Source organism: Cherax quadricarinatus, chromosome 46 (assembly GCF_038502225.1).
Source record: "Cherax quadricarinatus isolate ZL_2023a chromosome 46, ASM3850222v1, whole genome shotgun sequence".
In the NCBI taxonomy this organism is placed as follows: Eukaryota; Metazoa; Arthropoda; class Malacostraca; order Decapoda; family Parastacidae; genus Cherax; species Cherax quadricarinatus.
Window position 1 is genome coordinate 18,568,152 of NC_091337.1, and position 25,353 is coordinate 18,593,504.

The 25,353-nt window shown below is 40.1% G+C and overlaps 1 protein-coding gene across 1 annotated transcript in view; it reads right to left on the reverse strand.

The window, feature by feature from the left end:
- Positions 1-25,353, reverse strand: part of LOC128696719 (mucin-4-like) — a 47,935-nt gene that overhangs the window by 14,578 nt on the left and 8,004 nt on the right. The window contains exons 5-6 of the mRNA XM_070094409.1: positions 19,870-24,507; positions 562-2,047 (exon numbers count right to left, since the gene is read on the reverse strand). Of these exons, the coding sequence (XP_069950510.1) occupies positions 562-2,047; positions 19,870-24,507 (6,124 nt within the window). The remainder of the gene's footprint in view (positions 1-561; positions 2,048-19,869; positions 24,508-25,353) is intronic.

Sequence of the window (25,353 nt, forward strand, 5' to 3'; positions counted from 1 at the left end):
GTAAATATTAGGCAGAGAATTTGGAGTGTGGAAATTAGGAGGAGGTGTGGAGTTACTAAAAGTATTAGTCAGAGGGCTGAAGAGGAGTTGTTGAGGTGGTTTGGTCATTTAGAAAGAATGGGACAAAGTAGAATGACTTGGACAGCATATAAATCTGTAGGGAAAGGAAGGCGGGGTAGGGGTCGTCCTCAAAAAGGTTGGAGGTAGGGGGTAAAGAGGTTTTGTGGGCAAGGGGCTTGGACTTCCAGCAAGCATGCGTGAGCGTGTTAGATAGGAGTGAATGGAGATGAATGGTTTTTGGGACCTGACAAGCTGTTGGAGTGTGAGCAGGGTAATATTTTGTAAAGGGATTCAGGGAAACCAGTTAGCCGGACTTGAGTCCTGGAAATGGGAAGTATAATGCCTGCACTTTAAAGGAGGGGTTTGGGATACTGGCAGTTTGGAGGGATTTCTAAACTGTCATATCTGAGCGCCTCTGCAAAAACAGTGATTATGTACAAGTGATGGTGAAAGTGCTGAATGATGATGAAAGTATTTTTCTCTCTTTTTGGGTCACCCTGCCTTGGTGGGAAATGGCCGATGTGTTAAAAAAAAAAATCGTTTTCATTCCATAATTGATTAATTTGTTAAGAACCTTATCCAAACTCGCACAAACTGCTGCAGATGTTCTGTCTCTTGAATCAGACAAGGCTACAAATCCAGTTGATTCTGTCTTTGACCACATATAGCCACACTGAAGGCTAATAACCCTTTGAGGTTCTGGTATACCATTTTCACCAACAGAATGTAAAATGATTAAAGGGGCCCAGTCAGTCTGAATAACAGCATGGTATAATGAGTAATCTGCCTCACACTTAGCTTCATAAGCAGCCTCATACTGCTGATATGTACGCTTCATGTGATCCATTAGGGAATGCAGTTCATTTTCCAACAATGAAGTTACTTCACTCAAAGGATGTGTTACTGTTCTTTTCTGAGGAATGGGTGGGCCATTTCCACAAGCATCTACAGTCCAAACTGAATAAGTTAAAAGAGCATTACGTGACCTTAAGGATTTTAAGTTCGAGATGAATAACTCATAAGCACCTTCATCATTAATAATTTCCTCAATATCTGTGGTGATACTTAATAATCTTCTCTTCACCATGCTCTCTATTTTTAATTCAGGATTCTGACATGTAATGCATAAACAAGAATCAATCTCTTCTGCCTTGCACTTTAATACATTGCATGGAATGTAATTACAAAATGTCTTGAAAGAACAACCTTTAAAGCAGTCAGCCATGAAACGTTTATGAAGCACTGTAAGATAATGAAGTCTATAACGTAAAGGGCTTGTCTCACCGAAAAGTGAAGTTTTCTTACTACTCACTTGGGATACATCGTCACGCATCATGAATTCCTGGATAAGACATCGAAGTTCACTCTCTGAAGTACAAGAACTAGTACTACCAATTAGTGTTGAATGAGTTCTTTTTCCATTACCAATATTCTTTGAAATATAAGTATCTGTATATTCTCTGTTTAGTAAATCTTTCATCTTTTCTGCATATCTTCTCTTATTACTTAAGGATAAAGTTTCACAAGTATTACTTCTTTTTCTCATTAGTCTAGTGGATTCTTTATTAGAACTTAACCGAACCTTTTTATCTACCCCATTAAATTTAGAATCTTCAAAATTATCAGTGCCTTCAGCACTTCTACTTTTTGCAAGTTCCTCACATAACATCACATTTCTCTTCCTTTCAAATCTTAACTTCTTCCATAAAGTTCGAATAGTATTCTTCTGAGACATTACAGTGGTTTTCAGTTTACATATTTTGATCAGCTCTCTTCTTTTCTTTTGTGTGTAATACTTTTTAAGATATGACAAAGAGTGAGACTCATACCCTGAGTGTAGACACTTCTGAGAGCCAAGCAAATCTTCTTGACAACTTTCCTCTTCCAATGACTTGCCTTCCTGCTTCTTAAATTCATCCTGACAAACTTGCAATGTGTCTTGTAGGTGGTGACCAACTGAAACATTCAGCCTCTCTTCCTCAACTTCCTGTAAATAGGAGGAAATAATGAGGATATTTACGTTTAAGTCTCTGCTCCTGTCACCCAGTTACAGAAATGTACACAAAGAAATGAAGACTATTTAGCAAAATACTATTATTCAGCATAAATAATCTCATATTTTGTAGGCCTACTAGACAAACCTATATAACATGAATAATGCACAGACACTCCTTACTTAACGATCTGCCTGTTTAATGACCATGCTGACTTACGAACAGCTGTATTTACATCTATTTACAGTATGCAAACCTACGTAATGTATATTAGAGCTGATTTCCTCTATTCTATTATTACAGTATACAGTACACTACTGTATAAACATTTTAAAATACACTAAAAAATTTATAAATGGTGCAAAGGTAACATTAAAACAATATCTAAAGAATGGTGACACAAACCCACTACCAGTACAATATGCTTGAAATATCATTAAGGGGGCAGCTCCTCGCTTATCGACCGATTTACTTAATGACCTAGTCATAGGAACAGAACTCGGTTATTAAGTGAGGAGTACCTGTACTTGAGACAAAGATCCAGACAAAACAGAATAAATTAAAGAATACAGTGGACCCGCGACCAGCGATGGCATCGATTCACGATAAATCTGACTAGCGATACATTTTAAAGCAAAAATTTTGCCTCAACTAGCGCTTAAAAACCCGACCAGCACTATTCATTCCGTACCATAAGCGTCCACTTTGGCCTGAGCGCGCATCACTTGTCCCTTGGGTGCCAGTGTTTACAAGCCAGCCAGTCACCGCGGTCGCTTCCAAACATACAACAACTGGAACATTTCATATTATCACAGCCTTTGCAGTGAGTGCACCTGCAAAATAAGTCACCATGGGCCCCAAGAAAGCTTCTAGTGCCAACCCTACAGCAAAAAGGGTGAGAATTACTATGGAGATGAAGAAAGAGATCATTGCTAAGTATGAAAGTGGAGTGCGTGTCTCTGAGCTGGTCAGGTTGTATAATAAACCCCAATCAACCATCGCTACTATTGTGGGCAAGAAAACGGCAATCAAGGAAGCTGTTCTTGCCAAAGGTGCAACTATGTTTTCGAAACAGAGATCGCAAGTGATAGAAGATGTTGAGAGACTCTTATTGGTGTGGATAAACGAGAAACAGATAGCAGGAGACAGCATCTTTCAAGCGATCATATGTGAAAAGGCTAGGAAGTTGCATTACAAATTACAAAAATGCCAGCAACTAGTGATGTGAGTGAATTTAAGGCCAGCAAAGGTTGGTTTGAGAGATTTAAGAAGCGTAGTGGCATTCATAGTGTGATAAGGCACGGTGAGGCTGCCAGTTCGGACCACAAATCGGCTGAAAAATACGTGCAGGACTTCAAGGAGTACATAGACAGTGAAGGACTGAAACCTGAACAAGTGTTTAATTGTGACAAAACAGGCCTGTTTTGGAAGAAAATGCCAAGCAGGACCTACATTACTCAGGAGGAAAAGGCACTCCCAGGACATAAGCCTATGAAAGACAGGCTTACTCTGTTGATGTGTGCCAATGATAGTGGTGATTGCAAAGTGAAGCCTTTATTGGTGTATCACTCTGAAACTCCCAGAGTGTTCAGGAAAAACAATGTCCTCAAGGTTAATTTGTGTGTGCTGTGAAGGGCAAACAGTAAGGCATGGGTCACTAGGGACTTTTTCTATGACTGGTTACACCATGCATTTGCCCCCAATGTGAAAAATTACCTAATTGAAAAGAAATTAGACCTTAAGTGCCTCCTGGTATTAGACAATGCTCCTGGTCATCCTTCAGACTTGGCAGAGCGACTTTCTAGGGACATGAGCTTCATTAAGGTGAAGTTTTTGCCTCCTAATACCACTCCTCTCCTGCAGCCCATGGACCAGCAGGTTATTTCCAACTTCAAGAAACTGTACACAAAAGCTATGTTTGAAAGGTGCTTTGTAATGACCTCAGAAACTCAACTGACTCTAAGAGAGTTTTGGAAAGATCATTTTACCATCCTCAATTGTGTAAACATTATAGGTAAGGCTTGGGAGGAAGTGACTAAGAGGACATTGAACTCTGCTTGGAAAAAACTGTGGCCAGAATGTGTAGACAAAAGGGATTTTGAAGGGTTTGAGGCTAACCCTGAGAATCCTATGCCAGTTGAGGAATCCATTGTGGCATTGGGGAAGTCCTTGGGGTTGGAGGTTAGTGGGGAGGATGTGGAAGAGTTGGTGGTGGAGGACAGTGAAGAACTAACCACTGATGAGCTGCTAGATCATCTTGAACAGCAAGAGGGCAGACCTGAGGAAACTGCTTCGGAGGAGGGGAGAGAGAAATTGAAGAAGTTGCCTACTTCTAAGATAAAGGAAATGTGTGCAAAGTGGATTGAAGTGCAAACCTTTTTTGATGAAAATCACCCTGACACAGCTACTGCAAGCCGTGTTGGCAACCTGTACACTGACAATGTTGTGAACCACTTTAGGAAAGTCATAAAGGAACGAGAGGTGACTCTGAAGCTGGTCCTAGTGGCATTAACCCTTTGACTGTTTTCGACGTATAAATACGTCTTACGAGCCAATGTTTCTGACGTATATATACTCAATAATTCTAGTGGCTTCAAATCAAGCGGGAGAAAGCTGGTAGGCCCACATGTGAGATAATGGGTCTGTGTGGTCAGTGTGCACCACATAAAAAAAATCCTGCAGCACACATTGCGTAATGAGAAAAAAAAAATTGATCGTTTTTTTGGAATAAAACGCCGAATTTGAGGTGTATTTTCGTATAGTATTTATCGTTGTATTCGCGTTTTCATAGTCTTAGGTGATAAAATGGAAAACATATTACAGAAATAGAGATGATTTTCATTACTTTGACGATGAAAACGACCTTGAAACTGAGCTCAAAGTAGCAGAAATGTTCGATTTTTACCAATGTTCAGGAGTAAATAAATCACACCACATGTCCAATACATGTCAACTGGGGAGTCTAATATTCTTTCACTAGTGCACTGATATTATTTATACCATTTTTACAATAATGCAGTAGTCTGCATAACAGTAAATTTTGTATTTTTTTGCATGAATAAAAAATCAAAATAGAAAGCAATAATAATATAAGAGGGGCCTAGAGATGTGACTAATGAACAGAGCATATGTTATTTTAGTGCCACGAATGTCTACCTTGTTTATTCTGGACCCTATTTTGAAATTGGCATCTTTTTTAGTTTGCGTGAAATTGGCCAAATTGCCAATTTCTGACCACCATATTGGGTAGTCCAAATTAGTAAATGGGAGGTTTCTTGTACTCAGCTGATAGATAAAATGGAGTTCTAAAGAAATAGCTATGAGTTTGGTCAACTGGAACAATGGAATTGGCTGAAAATAGGGCTCAAATTCGGCGAAATCGCCGATACGCATATGTCGCTGAGACCGCTAAATTCGCGGGAGCATAATTCCATGAGTTTTCGACCAAATTTCGAACTTTTGGTGTCATTACCATCGGGAAAAGATTCTCTATCATTTCATAAGAAAACATAATTTTTTTTTTTTTCAAAAATTGAGCGACATAGAATGACAGTTTCAGAGAGGGGCCTGAAACAGTCAAAGGGTTAAAAGAACAAGGGAAGTAACCCAAGAAAAAGACTTGCTGTCTCAAGTGCTAATGGAAGGGGATTCCCCTTCTAAACACTAAGAAGATCAACGCTCTCCCCTCCTCCCATCCCATCAGTCATCACCAGATCTTCAATAAAGGTAAGTGTCATGTAACTGTGCATGTAATCTTCAGTTTGTGTGTATTAAAATTAATATTTCATGTGGTAAAAATTTTTTTTTTCAATACTTTTGGGTGTCTTGCACGGATTAATTTGATTTCCATTATTTCTTATGGGGAAAATTAACTTGACTAATGATAATTTTGACTAACGATGAGCTCTCAGGAACGGATTAATATCGCTGGTTGAGGGTCCACTGTATATAATTAGAATATATAATGAATATATAATATAGAACATAATACAGTACAATGCCTGCACTTTAAAGGAGAGGTTTGGGATATTGGCAGTTTGGAGGTTTCATCATTCAACACTTTCACCATCGCTCATACATAATCACTGCCTTTCCAGAGGTGCTCAGACAGGACAATTTAGAAGTCCCTCCAAACTGCCAATATCCGAAACCCCTCCTTTAAAGTGCCTTCATTGTACTTCCCATTTCCTGGACTCAAGTCCTGCTAACCGGTTTCTCTGAATTCCTTCACAAAATATTACCCTGCTCACACTCCAACAGCTTGTCAGGTCCCAAAAACCATTCATCTCCATTCACTTCTATCTAACATGCTCACGCATTTTCGCCCCTCGCCCTTCTAAACCTCCTTTACCCCCTCCCTCCAACCTTTTCGAGGACAACCCCCTACCCCGCCTTCCTACCCCTACAGATTTATACGCTCTCTAAGTCATTCTACTTTGTTCCATTCTTTCTAAATGACCAAACCACCTCAACCCCTCTTCAGCCCTCTGACTAATACTTTTAGTAACTCCACACCTCCTCTTAATTTTCACACTCCGAATTTCTGCATACTGTTTACACCACACATTGCCCTTAGACAGGACATCTTCACTGCCCCCAGCCGCCTTCTCACCGCAGCATTTACAACCCAAGCTTCACACCCATATAAGAGTGTTGGTACCACTATACTTTCGTACATTCCCATTTTTGCCTCCATGGATAACGTTTTTTTTTGTCTGTACAGACACCTCAATGCACCACTCACCTTTTTTCCTTCATCAATTCTGTGGTTAACCTCATCTTTCATAAACCCATCTGCTGACAAGTCAGCACCCAAATACCTGAAAACATTCACTTCTTCCATACTCCCTCTCTCCCATGTGATATCCAATTTTTCTTTTTCTAAATCGTTTGATATCCTCATCACCTTACTCTTATCTGTATTCGCTTTCAACTTTCTACCTTCACATACCCTCCGAAACTCATTCACTAACCTTTACAACTTTAGAATCTCCCAATAGCACAGTATCATCAGCAAAAAGTAACTGTGTCAAGTCCCATTTTGTATTTGATCCCCCATAATTTAATCCCGCCCCTCTCCCGAACACCCTAGCAATTACCTCTTTTACAACTCCATCTATATATATATATATATATATATATATATATATATATATATATATATATATATATATATATATATATATATATATATTAAACAACCATGGTGACATTACACATCCCTGTCTAAACCTACTTTTACCGAGAAGTAATCTCCTTCTCTCCTACACACCTTAACCTGAGCCTCACTATTCTCATAAAATCTGTTTACAGCATTTAGTAGCTTACTACTTATTGCATACATTTACAAAATCTGCCACATTGCTCCCCTATCCACTCTATCATATGCCTTTTCTAAATCCATAAATGCAATGAAAACTTCTCTACCTTTAAATACTATTCACATATATGCTTCAATATAAACACTTGATCTACACATCCCCTACTCACTCTAAAGCCTCCTTGCTCATCTGCAATCTGTTTTATTTCTAATTCTTTCAATAATAACCTTACCGTACACTTTACCTGGTATACTCAGTAAACTTATTCCCCTATATTTTTACAATCTCTTTTGTCCCCCCCGGTATTCGATATTAATCTGTTCCTGAGAGCTCATCGAATACCAAAAATATCAAAAAGCTTATCAATTTTCCTCATAAGAAATAATGGAAATCAAATTAATCCGTGCAAGACACCCAAAAGTATGAAAAAATTTTTTTTTACCACATGAAATATTAAGTTTAATGCAATTGAATAATTACAATAACAATAGAATAATTGACACTTACCTTTAATGAAGATCTGGTGATGATTGATGGGATGGGAGGACGGGAAAGGTGTTACTGATTAGGAGAATCCCCTTCCATTAGGACTTGAGGTAGCAAGTCCTTTTCCAGGGTTACTTCCCTTCTTCTTTTAATGCCACTAGGACCAGCTTGAGAGTCACTGGACTTCTGTTGCACAATATATCTGTCCATAGTGGCCTGTACCTCCCGTTCCTTTATGACATTCCTAAAGTGTTTCACAACATTGTCAGTGTAATAGTCACCAGCACGGCTTGCAATAGCTGTGTTAGGGTGATTGTCATCAAAAAAGGTTTGCACTTTAAGCCACATTGCACACATTTCCCTAATCTTTGAAGTAGGCAACTTCTTCCATTTCTCTATTCCCTCCTCCGAAGCAGTTTCCTCAGGTCTGGCCTCTTGCTGTTGAAGATGATCTAGCAGCTCATCAGTGGTTAGTTCTTCATTGTCCTCCTCCACCAACTCTTCCACATCCTCCCCAATAACCTCCAACCAAGGACTTCCCCAATGGATTCCTCAACTGGCATAGGCTTCTCAGGGTTAGCCTCAAACCTTTCAAAATCCCTTTTGTCTACACATTCTGGCCACAGTTTTTTCCAAGCAGAGTTCAAGGTCCTCTTAGTCACTCTCTCCCAAGCCATACCTATAAGGTTTATACAATTGAGGATATTAAAGTGATCCTTCCAAAACTCTTTTAGAGTCAGTTGAGTTTCTGTGGTCACTACAAAGCACTTTTGAAACATAGCTTTTGTGTACAGTTTCTTGAAGTTGGAAATGACCTGCTGGTCCATGGGCTGCAGGAGAGGAGTGGTATTAGGAGGCAAAAACTTGACCTTAATGAAGCTCATGTCCCCAGAAAGTCGCTCTGCCAAGTCTGTAGGATGACCAGGGGCATTGTCTAATACCAGGAGGCACTTAAGGTCTAATTTCTTTTCAATTAGGTAATTTTTCACAGTGGGGGTGAATGCATGGTGTAACCAGTCATAGAAAAAGTCCCTAGTGACCCATGCCTTACTGTTTGCCCTCCACAGCACACACAAATTAGCCGTGAGGACATTGTTTTTCCTGAACACTCTGGGAGTTCAGGTTTCAAGTCTTCACTGTCTATGTAATCCTTGAATTCCTTCACATATTTTTCAGCTGCTTTTTGGTCCGAACTGGCAGCCTCACCATGCCTAATCACACTATGTATGCTACTATGATTCTTAAAACTTTCAAACCAACCTTTGCTGGCCTTAAATTCACTCACATCAGCACTAGTTGCAGACAATTTCTTCACCAAATCGTCATGCAACTGCCTAGCCTTTTCACAAATGATCGCTTTAGAGATGCTATCTCCTGCTATCTATTTTTTATTTATCCACACCAATAACAGTCTCTCAACATTTTCTAACACTTGCGGTCGCTGTTTCATAATCACAGTTGCACCTTTTGCAAGAACAGCTTCCTTGATTGCCATTTTCCTGGTCACTATAGTAGAGATGGTTGATTGGGGTTTACTATACAACCTGACCAGCTCCGACACACGCACTCCACTTTCGTACTTTGCAATTATCTCTTTCTTCATTTCAATAGTCATTAGCACCTTTTTTTCTCGAAGGGTTGGCACTAGAAATTTTCTTGGGGCCCATGGTGACTTATTTTGCAGAAACAAGCACCAAAAACAGTGATAATATGGATAATATGGAATGTACCGAATGTATCCTTAGATGCGTGCACACTGGCTGGCTTGTAAACACTGGCACACACGGGGCAGTTCAGGCCACACGTGGACACGTCTCGTACGAATCGCATCAAATACCAGGTTTTCGATCAGATACCGAGGCAAAATTTTTGCAATACAATGCATCGAATACTGGATTTATCGAATACCGATGCCATTGAATACCGGGGACATTTCAAATTATGACCAAAACTTGCTATAAGGCTCCCCCCACCTGACTTTCTAATACGGTCACCTGGCTCCACCCGACTTGTTTACATTCTCCGTGAGCTCAGTAAGCACCATGTCTCTCCATTATGTCTGAAAACTCCAAAATTTCAAGTGTTTTTAAAAGTTATTTCATATTTTTATATATACTCTGATAATTATACTTGTGTATACATGTACCTAAATAAACTTACACACTGTGTTGGCATGCAGGAACACATTAAAATCAATAAGTGTCTTATGTCTCGAGACGCTAATTAGTAATGATAATAATCACAAAGTCTCATTAAATGTTGTATATTATGTTAATATGCACATTTTCATTAATCCATCTATGATATGTTTTCAAAATTATATAATAAACACTTTACGTAACATTTTTTATTTATTTTTTTATTAACACACTGGCCGATTCCCACCAAGGCAGGGTGGCCCGAAAAAGAAAAACTTTCACCATCATTCACTCCATCACTGTCTTGCCAGAAGGGTGGTTTACACTACAGTTTTTAAACTGCAACATTAACACCCCTCCTTCAGAGTGCAGACACTGTACTTCCCATCTCCAGGACTCAAGTCCAGCCTGCCAGTTTCCCTGAATCCCTTCATAAATGTTACTTTGCTCACACTCCAACAGCACATCAAGTATTAAAAACCATTTGTCTCCATTCACTCCTATCAAACATGCTCACGCATGCCCGCTGGAAGTCCCAGCCCCTCGCACACAAAACCTTTACCCCCTCCCTCCAACCTTTCCTAGGCCGACCCCTACCCCGCCTTCCTTCCACTACAGACTGATACACTCTTGAAGTCATTCTGTTTCGCTCAATGCTCTCTACATGTCCGAACCACCTCAACAACCCTTCCTCGGCCCTCTGGACAACAGTTTTGGTAATCCCGCACCTCCTCCTAACTTCCAAACTACGAATTCTCTGCATTATATTCACACCACACATTGCCCTCAGAAATACAGTGGACCCCCGCATACCGGACGCCTTGCATAACGGACAATCCGCATACCGGACGCTTTGATCGCTAAAATTTTGCCTCGCATACCGCCCAAAAACCCGCTCAGCGCCCTTCGTCCGAGACGCGTCCAATGTGCGGCCTGAGCCAGCCTCATATGTTCCGCCGGTGGCATTGTTTACCAGCCAGCCTCCGCGGTAACATTCAAGCATACAATCGGAATATTTCGTATTATTACAGTGTTTTCGGTGCTTTATCTGGAAAATAAGTGACCATGGGCCCCAAGAAAGCTTCTAGTTCCAACCCTACAGCAATAAGGGTTAGAATTCCAATAGAGATGAAGAAAGAGATCATTGATAAGTATGAAAGTGGAGTGCGTATCACCGACCTGGTCAGGTTGTACAAGAAACCCAAATCAACCATCTCTACTATTGTGGGCAACAGAAAGGCAATCAAGGAAGCTGTTCTTGCCAAAGGTTTAACTGTGTTTTCGAAACAGAGATCGCAAGTGATGGAAGATGTTGAGAGACTCTTATTGGTGTGGATAAATGAAAAACAGATAGCAGGAGATAGCGTTTCTCAAGTGATCATAAGCGAAAAGGCTAGGAAGTTGCATGAGGATTTAATTAAAAAAAGGCCTGCAACTAGTGATGATGTGAGTGAATTTAAGGCCAGCAAAGGTTGGTTTGAGAGATTTAAGAAGCGTGGTGGCATACATAGTGTGATAAGGCATGGTGAGGCTGCCAGTTCGGACCACAAAGCGGCTGAAAAATATGTGCAGGAATTCAAGGAGTACATAGAAACTGAAGGACTGAAACCTGAACAAGTGTTTAATTGTGATGAAACAGGCCTGTTTTGGAAGAAAATGCCAAGCAGGACCTACATTACTCAGGAGGAAAAGGCACTCCCAGGACATAAGCCTATGAAAGACAGGCTTACTTTGTTGATGTGTTCCAATGCTAGTGGTGATTGCAAAGTTAAGCCTTTATTAGTGTATCACTCTGAAACTCCCAGAGCGTTCAGGCAAAAGAATGTCCTCAAGGAGAATTTGTGTGTGCTGTGGAGGGCAAACAGTAAGGCATGGGTCACTAGGGACTTTTTCTATAACTGGTTACACCATGCATTTGCCCCCAATGTGAAAGATTACCTAACTGAAAAGAAATTAGAACTTAAGTGCCTCCTGGTGTTAGACAATGCCCCTGGTCATCCTACAGACGTGGCAGAGCGACTTTATGGGGACATGAGCTTCATTAAGGTGAAGTTTTTGCCTCCTAATACCACTCCTGTCCTGCAGCCCATGGACCAGCAGGTTATTGCAAACTTCAAAAAACTGTACACAAAAGCTCTGTTTGAAAGGTGCTTTGTAGTGACCTCAGAAACTCAACTGACTCTAAGAGAGTTTTGGAGAGATCACTTTAATATCCTCAATTGTATAAACCTTATAGGTAAGGCTTGGGAGGGAGTGACTAAGAAGACCTTGAACTCTGCTTGGAAGAAACTGTGGCCAAAATGTGTAGACAAAAGGGATTTTGAAGGGTTTGAGGCTAACCCTGAGAGGAGTATGCCAGTTGAGGAATCAATTGTGGCATTGGGGAAGTCCTTGGGGTTGGAGGTTAGTGGGGAGGATGTGGAAGAGTTGGTGGAGGACGACAATGAAGAACTAACCACTGATGAGCTGATAGATCAACTTCAAGAGCAAGAGGCCAGACCTGAGGAAACTGGTTCAAAGGAGGGGAGAGAGAAATTGAAGGAATTGCCTACTACAAAGATTAAGGAAATGTGTGCAAAATGGCTTGAAGTGCAAACCTTTTTTGATGAAAATCACCCTCACACAGCTATTGCAAGCCGTGTTGGCAACCTGTACACTGACAATGTTGTGAAGCACTTTAGGGAAGTCATAAAGGAACGAGAGGTACAGGCCACTATGGACAGATATGTTGTGCGAAAGAAGTCCAGTGACTCTGAAGCTGGTCCTAGTGGCATTAAAAGAAGAAGGGAAGTAACCCCAGAAAAGGACTCGACACCTCAAGTCTTAATGGAAGGGGATTCCCCTTCTAAACACTAACACTCTCTCTCCCCTCCTCCCATCCCATCAATCATCACCAGATCTTCAATAAAAGTAAGTGTCATGTAATTGTGCATGCCTTTTTCAGTTTGTGTGTATTAAAATTAACATTTCATGTGGTAAAATTTTTTTTTTCATACTTTTGGGTGTCTTGCACGGATTAATTTGATTTCCATTATTTCTTATGGGGAAAATTCATTCGCATACCGAACATTTTGCATAACAGCCAGCCCTCTTGCACGGATTAAGGTCGCTATGCGGGGGTCCACTGTATTCCCCAGTGAAGCGACAGTATATACGATGTCGCATGCAGTCTGGTAGTGTGCCATATGCTCTTCCAAGAGGAAGGAGTACATCTCGGAGCACATCCTGTGGCCCTACATGACGACCTGATAGTGAAGATGACGATATTGTTACGATGGGTATCAATGATGCAAATGAGGCAGCAGGCGGTGGTGGTGATAGTGATGGTGGCACGAGTCATGTGACACCAGCAGCGGGCCATGCTACAACCCGCGCTGCTGACTCTGCACAACTACAACCAGCCTCACCTGACCCCACACTCCCACAACAACCACAACCACAACCTGCACAACCACAACCACATTACAATATCCAGAACCCACCAGCTGACCGCGTGTGGGATTGGCAGCAAGATGTCGAGTTTGTTCCCAATCCCCATAACTTGGATGGAGGACAAAGTGGAATACGGCCATCATGTACACTTGGGAACAATCCCACTGAACTGGAATGCTGTCAGTTGTTCTTCGATGAACCCCTGATGGACATTATTGTCAGGGAAAGCAATACATACTATGAGTACACCATGGCAAACACTATTCTCTCACCAAGATCACGCCTACATCAGTGGAAGGACACAACTGTGGCAGAGATGTATCTGTTCTTTGCCATAATAATGCTTATGCCACATGTGTATAAGCACAGTGTCAACACATACTGGGCGACAGACCGCCTGATTTCAACCCCTGCTTTCAGTGACATTATACCAGTGAATAGATTTGTGTTACTGTTATGTATGTTACACTTTTCAGACAAAACAAGGCCTGACAGAAGCGACAGGTTATATAAGATCAGACGTGTATTTATCTACCTGAAACAAAAGTGCTGTATGTATTTTTATCCCTTCAGGAAGCTTGTTATTGATGAGTCTTTGATTTTGTTCAAAGGAAGACTCTCATTCAAACAGTATATACCAAGCAAGAGGAAATGCTTTGGTATAAAATTATTTGTTCTGTGTGATTGCAAAACTGGTCTGGTTTTGGATGTAATTGTGTACACTGGTGGTAAAACATTGGAAGATACCAGAAAGTTACTGGGTATCTCTGGTGATGTGGTTAGAACAATGATGGAGCCATATCTTGGTAAGGGGCATATTTTATATACTGACAACTGGTACACAAGCCCTATACTCAGTGATTTCTTGCGAGTGAACATGACAGATGTGTGTGGCACAGTGTGTGGAAATCGTAAACATATGCCTAGGTTCGATTCTGGCAGTCGTAGAGGTGAAGTGCAGGTGTTTGCTGTCAATGACATCATGGCATTTCGGTGGCATGACAAACGTGATGTCACACTGCTGACATCAGTTCACCGACATGAAATGGTAGACACTGGCAAGCAGAATAGAGAGACCAATGAACCCATTGTAAAACCTGCAGCTGTGATGGATTACAACCTCAGTATGCGCTTAGTGGACAAATGTGACATGCAGATTGGGTTTGCTGACTGTGTTCGCAAGAGTTTTAAGTGGTACATAAAACTGTTTTTCCATCTTCTTGACATTTCCATGCTGAATGCTTATAATATGTATAAGTAAAAGACCAAGAAGAAACCCAAATATGGTAAATTTTGTTTGTCAGTCATCAGACAAATAATATTCAAGTACCAAGGAACAACACCTGCAATAGACCAGCGCCCACGAAACTATCAACACATGTCCTCTCGTCTGAGGCCTGGTGATCACTACCCCATACCACTGCCTGCTACTACTGCCAAGAAAAATGCTCAGAAGAGGTGTTTTGTCTGTGGACATACCACAAAACGCCCACAAAAACACAGAGACACTCGTTTTATGTGTGAGGAGTGTAAGACACCATTATGCTTATACCCATGTTTCAAAGAATTCCACAAGCTGCAGCAGTTCTAGAAAAGTGTCCAGTGATTGTACATATGCAAGTTCGGTACTAGTCCCTCTAGGATTTTCCAGGTGTACATAATCATGTATCTCTCCCTCCTGCATTCCAGGGAATACAGGTTTAGAAACCTCAAGCGCTCCCAGTAATTGAGGTGTTTTATCTCCGTTATGCGCGCCGTGAAAGTTCTCTGTACATTTTCTAGGTCGGCAATTTCACCTGCCTTGAAAGGTGCTGTTAGAGTGCAGCAATATTCCAGCCTAGATAGAACAAGTGACCTGAAGAGTGTCATCATGGGCTTGGCCTCCCTAGTTTTGAAGGTTCTCATTATCCATCCTGTCATTTTTCTAGCAGATGCGATTGATACAATGTTATGGTCCTTGAAGGTGAGATCCTCCAACATAATCACTCCCAGGTCTTTGACGTTGGTGTTTCGCTCTATTTTGTGGCCAGAATTTGTTTTGTACTCTGATGAAGATTTAATTTCCTCATGTTTACCATATGTATATATATTATAAAACAATCGTAATAAACATTTGTTTACATTGTTTGTTTGTGTAAACAAGTTTTAGCAACATTATAATGATACGAGTGTTTTTGCTATAATTGTGTTACATTCAACGAGTGTATATTTGAACATTGCACAATAATTTGGTCTCACGGGCCACAAAAGTTATGTGAAAAAATAAAATAGTGAAAAAAACAAGAAACCATCGAATACAAGTAAATCAAAGTTTACCGGGTGAGCGGCAGTCGCCGCTGTTGCCGCTCGCAGATCAATTTCAGCAAACTTCAGGACTCTATATCTCGGTAAGTACTGATGGGAAATTTTTTGGGGGGGACTAAAACAATCAGAAAAATAATCTTAACATTTTCATAAGAAAAAATATTTTTTTTTTTTTGAATATTTTGCGACACCAGGAGACACTTCAGGATTGGGCCTTTCGACAGTCAAAGGGTTAAGGTAAGTAATGAGTGAACTGTATATGTATTTTATTGCTCTGGGACGCTTAAATGTCGTAAAATATTAAGTTTGGGTGGGGTGGCCTGGTATGGTAGCCTGGCTGGCTACCATAAATACCACACTTGATTTCTTACAATAAATACTACTCATCTCATCCTAGATTAAGACTATAAATATTGTAAGGTAAGTAATGAGTGTACTATATGTGTATTTTACCTTTTTATTGTTTTTTTTAATGCCTAGTTCTATTGATAACTTAATATATGTTAGTGTAAACTTGTTATCTAGTATTTATATGCATTGATAAGTGGAAAAAAAGGTGTTCCACTTTACGGCGATTTCCACTTTATGGCAGTAGCCTGGAACCTAACCTGCCGTATAAGTGGGGCCCTACTGTACAGGCTTCCTTTTTACACTCACTTGGTAGGATGGTAGTACCTTCCCGAATGGTTGCTGTCTGCCAACCTACTACCTATACCTATACCTATACCTTAAATGTACATGTTTTTATATATGTAGGCATGTGTATGTACAGCCTCTCCTCACTTAACAATGGAGTTCCACTCCTAAGATCACATCGTTAAATGAATTCATCACTAAGTGAGGAACGTACTATAATGGTAGTGAGTTTGTGTCAACCATCTCTGGTGTTGTTTTAACCCTTTGACTGTCGCAAGCCCCTTTCTAAAACTGTCATTCTATGTCGCAAAATTTCTGGAAAAAAAAAAAAAAAATTTTCTTATGAAATGATAGAGAATCTTTTCCCGATTGTAATGACACCAAAAGTATGAAATTTGGTTGAAAACTCACGGAATTACGCTCCCGCGAGATTAGCGGTCTCGGCGACATATACGCATCGGCGATTTCGCTGACTTTGAGCCCTGTTTTTGGCCAATTCCATTGTTCCAGTTGACCAAACTCATAGCTATTTCTTTAGTACTCCATTTTTTCTATCAAGTGAGTACAAGAAACTGCCCATTTACCGATCTGTACTACCCAATAAAATGGTCCGAAATTGGCAATTTGGCCAATTTCATGCAAATTAAAAAAGATGCCAATTTCAAAATAGGGTCCAGAACAAACACTGTAGACATTCTTGGCACTAAAATAACATATCCTCTGTTCATCAGTCACGTCTCTAGGCCCCTCTTATATTACTATTGCTTTCTATTTCGATTTTTAATTCATATAAAAAATACAAAATTTACTGTTATGCAGACTACTGCATTATTGTAAAAATGGTATAAATAACATCAGTGCACTAGTGAAAGAATATCAGACTCCCCAGTTGATGTGTATTGGACGTGTGGTGTGATTTGCTTACTCTTGAACATAGGTAAAAATCGAACATTTCTGCTACTTTGAGCTCAATTTCAAGGTTATTTTCATCGTGAAACTAATCAAAATCATCTCTATTTCTGCAATAGTGTTTTCCATTTTATCAAGTGAGACCATGAAAATGAGAATACAATGATAAATACTATACGAAAATACACCTCAAAGTCGGCATTTTAATCCAAAAAAATGGTCAGTTTTTTTTCTCATTATGCACGCCGTGCTACAGGATTTTTTTTATGTGGTGCACACTGACCACACAGACCCATTCTCTCACATGTGGGCCTACCAGCTTTCTCCTGCTTGATTTGAAACAGCTAGAATTATTGAGTATATATATGTCCGAAACACTGGCTCATAAGACGTATATATACGACCAAAACAGTTGAAGGGTTAATGTCACCTTTGCATCATTTATAACATTTCTGGTACATTTTTAAATGTTTATACAGTACTGTACTGTATACTGAAATAAACAGAATAGAGGAAATCAGCTCTAATATACATTATTTATGTATGAATACTGGTCAGGAACCCCGTCATAAGTCCAAGGCTTCGGTAAACGAGTACATAGCTAAGTGAGGAAAGGCTGTATTCTACAGCAGAGCTATTACTGCACATGCAGTAAGTCCTCACTTAACATCGTTTTGTTCTATGCTGTTTTGTTATAACAATAATGAGAAAACAATTGATTCCAGGCCAAGGCCACTGTCTGTGTAGAGTTTGCATGTTCATTTTTGAACTGTGTGGTAGTAGGAGGTGCTCCTTAATCTTCAGTTTGCAAACATTTATTCCTTGATTTAACACTGTTGCAATGAGTGCTAAAGGTGCACCGTGCACCCCTGAAGTTAATATCAATTAGCCTATGATAAAATTGGTCTCATTATATGTTGTTCTGCTTAAAGTCGCAGTTTCCAAGATGGCACTAAGTGAGGACTTACTCTATAGTTCAGTATATGCACATACATCAGAGATGCAGTCAAGACCAAACATATCAAGAGCAAGACAGAGACTAAACATACCGAGACTAAAAGTACCAAGACCAAACGTAATGAGATCGAGACCAGGATCAGGCTATGATGATGATTAAGACCAATACAGGTACTGTACTCCTCACTTAACACTCAAGTTCCGTTCCTAAGAGTAGGCCAGTAAGCGAACTGGTTGTTAAGCAAGGAGTCACCCTTTACTGACATTTCAAGCATACTGTACTGGTAGTGGGCTTGTGTCAACCATCTTTAGATACTGTTTTAAAAATAGAACTAGGCATTAAAAACAATAAAAAAGTAAAATTCACATCCAGTACACTGGTTGGAGAGTTGGTCATAAGTCTGAGTGGTCGTTAAACAGGCAGGTTTAAGTGAGGAGTACCTGTATAAAAACTGTGCAATAACATGAAAATATAGAATCTAACATTTTGCTCAGAAGCAGGTACCCATTGTTATTGGGGCACTTAAGTGTTAATTAGTAAATTTTGTTAAGTAGGAATATTGGTTTCTGTGCAACAACTAGTGAATACATCTTCTAACTGGCTTTAAACTTTTAAAGCTGATGTATCTTACTTAGAAGAAACCTCAAACTTCTTTGGGGCTGTATAGTGCCAATTGGCTATTTTATTGAAGAAACTGGGATAGATATATGCAATAACTACTGAATGCTTTCTCTGATGAGCCTCAAATCATCAACGTTGATATTTAACTTCATTAGAAACTTATGCTGCACTCTGTACCATTCTTTTTGAGTGAACTGAGGTAGAGAGAGCTTTGTTTATGAGATACAGTAGGTCCTCAAATAATGTTGTTTTATTCAACGTCTATTCATTATAAAGTTGGTGGGGAAAAAATTAATTTCTGGCCAGGGCCACTATCTTTGTGGAGACAGTAAAATAAAAATTTGTAAAGTATATGATAATCATACAAGTGCACAACAATAAACAATGCCATACTAAAGTGCTCATCGAGCCTGCCATATCTGTTATTGTTTGATTTTGAACTACATGATGGTAGGAGGTGCTCCTTAATATTTTTCCTTTACCAACATTTATTCCTTGATTTAACTCTGTTGTAATGAGTATTAAAGGTGCACTGTGCACCCCTGATGTCCGTGGCTACAAATAAAACAGAGAAGTGTGACATTAGAAACAAAACTAGAAGTTTTAAAGAGATTTGACAATGAAAAGTGAGGTGTGGTTTTGTTATATGTCATTTCACTTAGAGTCACAATTTCCAAGACCCTATCAACGATGTTAAGTGAGGACTTACTCTGTGTGGGGTACATCTTTCTTGAACTGGGCAAAGAACAAAACAAGTCTAGCTCAAAACAGAACACTGCAGATAAATTAAGGTGAATAAATTAAGAAAACTGACTGAGGCAGAAGAGAGGCTGAATAGAAAAGATGTAGATCAGGCAGAGTAGGGAAGGTATCTCAGAAAAATGGGAAGACTAGCTCAGGTAGAGGGGAATGATAAACTGTGCAAAGAAAGGAAAGTAACTTACAAACAAGTGCTGTTAAAAAAAAAGAGTGAAACGATTGAAATACATAAAAAGTTAATATTAACTTACACTGTTCTCACTTTGAGGGTAACTGAAGCTCACTTCATCCATGGCCTTTGGATGTTGCGACTTACGAGTGTTGATCCAATAACTATTGTTGCTGCCTTCAGCTTCTGGTGCTGGGTTATAGCTGCACGTTGTACTATAAGTGGTTGAAGTAATATGTTGAAATGGCAAGTTATGCTCAGAAGTAGATAAAATATGAAGGTGAGAGACTGGTAGAGTATGTTTTTCAGAACCTGAGGAAGAGCACTGCTCCTGCACAAGTGACAGATTTTCAGGGCTGGAGAATTGATCTTGTGTGAGGTAAGATAATGTTGGGTTGGTTGTGCAAGGAACAGTATATTGTAATTCATGACTAGGCACTGCATTTTCAGTGGTACACTTAACTGCATATTGTTCTCCAAGTTCTGATTTAACTTCTGCTGCACTATCATAATTTACAGGAACATTTGTATTTGAATATAACACAGATGACACTGGTTGCACAGGCACACTAATATCTGAAGCCTTAAGAAGTGTATATCTATCCTGAGGGGAAGTCTGTGATTTATCAATGATACATGGAATAGAATGGCCTTGAGAATGAGTAGATAGAGATCCAACTCCATTGGCTGCAGTACTATACAATGGCTTTGAAGATGATGCATAATTAGCAGGTGCAGAATAATAAGGGTCAGAATGCGAAGATCCAAGCTCCCGTGATACATCAGAAGTAAGACAACGTTGCTGCATCGATGAAACAGAATCATCTGTCGTGTCTCGGGATTCAAAATGATGCTCGCTCACAAAGCCAACATTAGATCCATGACAAGGTTTATCTTCAAGCTGAAGGCTACAGGCTGATGCAGCTAATGAGTTATTACATTCTTCTTGCAGAGTATCTTTAGATTCATTTGCAGATGAATCACCCTCATCTTCAACAATAGATGAAGAGTCATCTCTATCAAGAGAAGCATGCTCTTGAGGATGGTGGTGGTATGTACTTGATACAACAGAACTACTGAATTGGTCATTATGCACAGAATTAAGTGTAGTGTTAGTCTCAATCTGTTCACCACTGGATGACAAGTGCTCTTTGGACTTTCCTTCTGAAGCACAATCATCAGGGAAAGAATATGAAGAACACTGCTCCTGTGATGAAACACAAGGTTCATTAGAAGCAGCACTGGATGGTTGAAGGTGTATCTGGGATTTAGAAGATTCATTCATAATCATTTTGTTGTAATTTTGTTGAGTGGCAATGGAACTAGACTGATCTGAAGTTTCCTGAGGGACAGCCAGTGTTCTTGGTGTAGCTACCTCAAGTTGGGAATACGACGAATCTTTACTGCAATCATAAATGGTTGCAGTGTCATTTTGTGGTGATGTAATACGTTCACTAATTGTATCAGGTGATGTGGAGTCTTGCTCTACAACAGGTGAAAGCTCATTAATGTCCTCAGTTGGTGATCCAGACTCAGAAAGTGATGAGGACTCAAACTGAGTCTCTGGGCCAGTTTCTGTTTTTGGACTGATCAGAGAAAAATGTTTCGAAGACGTTAACAGTTTCCCTGATAACTGAGTACCAATTTCAATATAAATATTACTTACAGAAGTATCAGACTTTTGTCCACAGAATGGAACATAATTACAAGCAGCATTAGCAGATGACAAAGGTATTTGAGAAATCATGTTTTTACCATCTACTCCAGATATGGCTGTTTGATGTGAAGATGACTGCAGTTGCTGAATAGGAATAGTTTTGTGGGTAAGGCTAGAAGTTGTTGCCTGAAGCTCAGGTATTGACATAGAATTTTGTACTGAAATATCCACAGATTGTAACGGTTTCTTGGGCAAGATCTTATAATTGGCTGTAGATGTGATATGCTTCAAATTCTCTAATCTGATTGCCTGAATGTCAGAGTTTGATGACGTGGTTGGTAACAGTGGACGTGGCAATATTTTGCGGCCTGGGGTTGGTGCAGTGGCATACAGAGGAACAGAAGAAGCTTTGTCACTGGATCTTGGAATGAAAATTTTCTTTTCACAAAGTTTTATATTATGCTCAACTGCATATGAAGTCACAGATCCTACCTTCAGAATAGGTCTATTTTTAAAGGTTGAATGAGATCCTGAATTCTGGCGTAATTTTCTCAATTTATTTTTTGCAACTGTGTTATTAGTCTTAATTGGTTGTATTGGCATTTTCAATTGAGTTTTACCTTGTGCTATACAATGCATGGGAGGTGCCAGCTGCATCTGTTGTTGAATATGCACAGCAGCTTGGTTCTGACTTGAAGAAGCAATGGATTGAAATTCCATACTCTGACTTGAATCATTATGATGAATGGATTGTAGCTGCTGATGAAGGGGCATGTTTTGGTTGGCCGTTGAAGTAACAGGCTGTATGTACTGGAGAGGTGTCTGATGTGTTGTGGCAGATGGTAAAGACGTTTGAAGTTGTTGGAGGGGAAGGTTGGTCTGTACATTACTCTGGTTCACTGTTTGCAACTGCTGGATAGAAAGATTTTGATGTCCACCTGCTTGAGGTATTGACTGGAGCTGCTGCAAAGATGAAGCATGCTGTGAAATGCCAGGATTTACAGATTTTAACTGATGCAAGGGCACAGCTTGTTGATTACTGCCATGAGGAAGAGTCTGTATTTGCTGCAGAGGCACAGATGAGTGACTGTTATTGTACTGTTGAATGGGCAAAATTTGTTGTGCAGAAGCAGGTGACATGGACTGTAGCTGCTGAAGAGATATACCTTGCTGTGGACAAGCAGGCTGGATAGTTTGCATCTGCTGTAGAGACCCTGTCTGCTGTTGACTGACTGGAACTATAGTGCGTAACTGTTGAAGAGAGACTGCTTGTTCTGTGCTTCCTGCAGTAATGGATTGGACTTGTTGGATTGGTGTAACCTGACAATTATTTACAGAAGGAATTGCTTGGATTTGTTGCATGGGCAAAATTTGATGTGAATTTCCTGGTGAAACTGTTTGCAGTTGCTGCACTGATATATTCTGAGGTGAGCTTCTGGTTGTTATGGTTTGTAAATTCTGTAGATGCATATTTTGTTGAGAACTTCCAGAAGTTAAAGTTTGCAAAGGGTGAAGAGGCATATGCCGTTGTGGATTTCCAGATTGTATGCCTGATACTTGATGCACGTGGATAGCTTGTTGTGGATTTGCAGCTGGTATAGTTGACACCTGGTGCACTGGAATAGTTTGCTGAGAGTTTCCAGATGGTATTGTCGATACTTGATGCACCGGGATAGTTTGTTGTGAATTTGCAGATGGTATGGTTGATACTTGATGTACTGGGATAGTTTGTGAATTTCCAGAGGGTACTGTTGGTACTTGGTGCACCGAGGTAGACTGCTGCGAGTTTCCAGATGGCAAAGCATGTATCTGCTGTATAGGCATGGTCTGGTGAGAGTTTCCACTTTGTAGTGTTTGAAACTGTTGCACAGGCAGATGTTGATGAGAGCTCACAGATGGTATAGCTGGCAGTGGTTGAAGGGAAAGTGACTGATGTGTGGTTACTGATGCACCATTTTGCAAAGAATGAAGTGCTACATTTTGTTGAGAATTTCCTGTATTTAGAGTCTGAATCTGCTGGACAGGAATATTCTGTGATGTAGAGACTGAAGAAATATTTTGCATCTGATGAATATTCAGGGTTTGCTGTGAGCTAGAAGTTGAGATAGACTGTACCTGCTGGAGAGGAACAGTCTGATGCATGCTGACAGGGGTGATGCTCTGAAGGTGCTGAAGTGATAAAGATTGTTGCTGAGGATGAATAACCATTCCAGAAGATGGTCGGATGGGTGGCTGCTGTGGACGTGGAAGAAGCTTACGTCCATGACTTGAATGGGTCAATTGTTTTTGTGGAATCTGTCCGATGTTTGTACCATCAGAAGAGGTAGAGTGAACAAGAGGAGTGGAGATAGTCAAGGAATTAGAGACAGCTGGAACTGATTTCAGCTGTGGTATAGGAACAGGCTTATTAATTGTAGCAGCAGCTGACTTCTGAGGAGTAATAACAATAGTTTTCTGACTATGGCCTGATCCTGTAGATTTAAGCTGTGGGACAGAAAGAGCAGCATGATTTGTATTTGTCAAAGGAGATTGCAACTGGTGTATGGGCATAATATTGCAGTTACTTGCTGGACTAATAGACTGAATTTGATTAAGAGGTATAGTTTGATGTGCAGTGGATGTATTAACAGAATGAAGTTGTTGTAAGGATACAGCCTGGCTCTGTGCTCGGATTAAGGGAGTCGCATTGTGTGGTCTGGGTAAAATTTTACGCCCAATTCCTGCAGTATTGGCTGTTACTTGAGGTAAAGCAGCTGTGCTAAGAGAAATGTTTTGAGTGCCAGATGACTGCTGCTCTGGTACTGGCTCAGGCAACTGTTTTGGAGGGCACTGTGGAGTAGGTTGCAAATGAGAAATAGGCAAGGGAGCACTGGTAATATTTAGGTTAGAAACTTGTATCTGTGGCCTAGGTAGAATCTTTCTAGTTGGCCCAATAGTGCTTGATTTAGGTTTCCTGCGTCTTCGGCTTCGACTGCGTGCAGGCACAATTCGGAATGTAACTGGTTGGATGGCAAACAGGCCAACATCTGCTACTACCTTTTCAACCTCTTCTTCATCTTTTGGCTGTGTAAAGAAAAAAATATTTAATTAATACTGTACATACAGTACATATAAGAAATTACGCATGAGCATTTTAAATACATTCACAAACACAAATGATTTACAAGCTTAAATAAACAGTTTTACATAATGTATGAAGAATGAAAATATGTGATTTATCAAATTCTTGTAAAATGTCCTGTAGACTGATGTAAACATATGAAAAACTCACCATCTTTCCTACATGAGCCTTATGTCAACACGAAAGTTAATGATAACACTAAACACTTGCTGATGTGTACACGAAAGTTAATGATAACACTAAACACTTGCTGATGTGTACACAGTCATCTGAGTGACAATGAGTAATGTTGCACTCAGCTCTTAATTACAATGGCTATTGGCACTAACTAACAAAAGTGCAAATTTCTCTTAATCCCAGCATCACATAATTAAATAAAATTTTATTTTTTTATTAACACACTGGCCAATTCCCACCAAGGATACTTTACACTACAGTTTTTAAACTGCGACATTAACACCCCTCCTTCAGAGTGCAGACACTGTACTTCCCATCTCCAGGACTCAAGTCCGGCCTGCTGGTTTCCCTGAATTCCTTCATAAATGTTACTTTGCTCACACTCCAACAGCACGTCAAGTATTAAAAACCATTTGTCTCCATTCACTCCTATCAAACATGCTCACGCATGCCCGCTGGAAGTCCAAGCCCCTCGCACACAAAACCTCCTTTACCCCGTCCCTCCAACCTTTCCTAGGCCGACCCCTACCCCGCCTTCCTTCCACTACAGACTGATACACTCCTGAAGTCATTCTGTTTCGCTCCATTCCCTCTACATGTCCGAACCACCT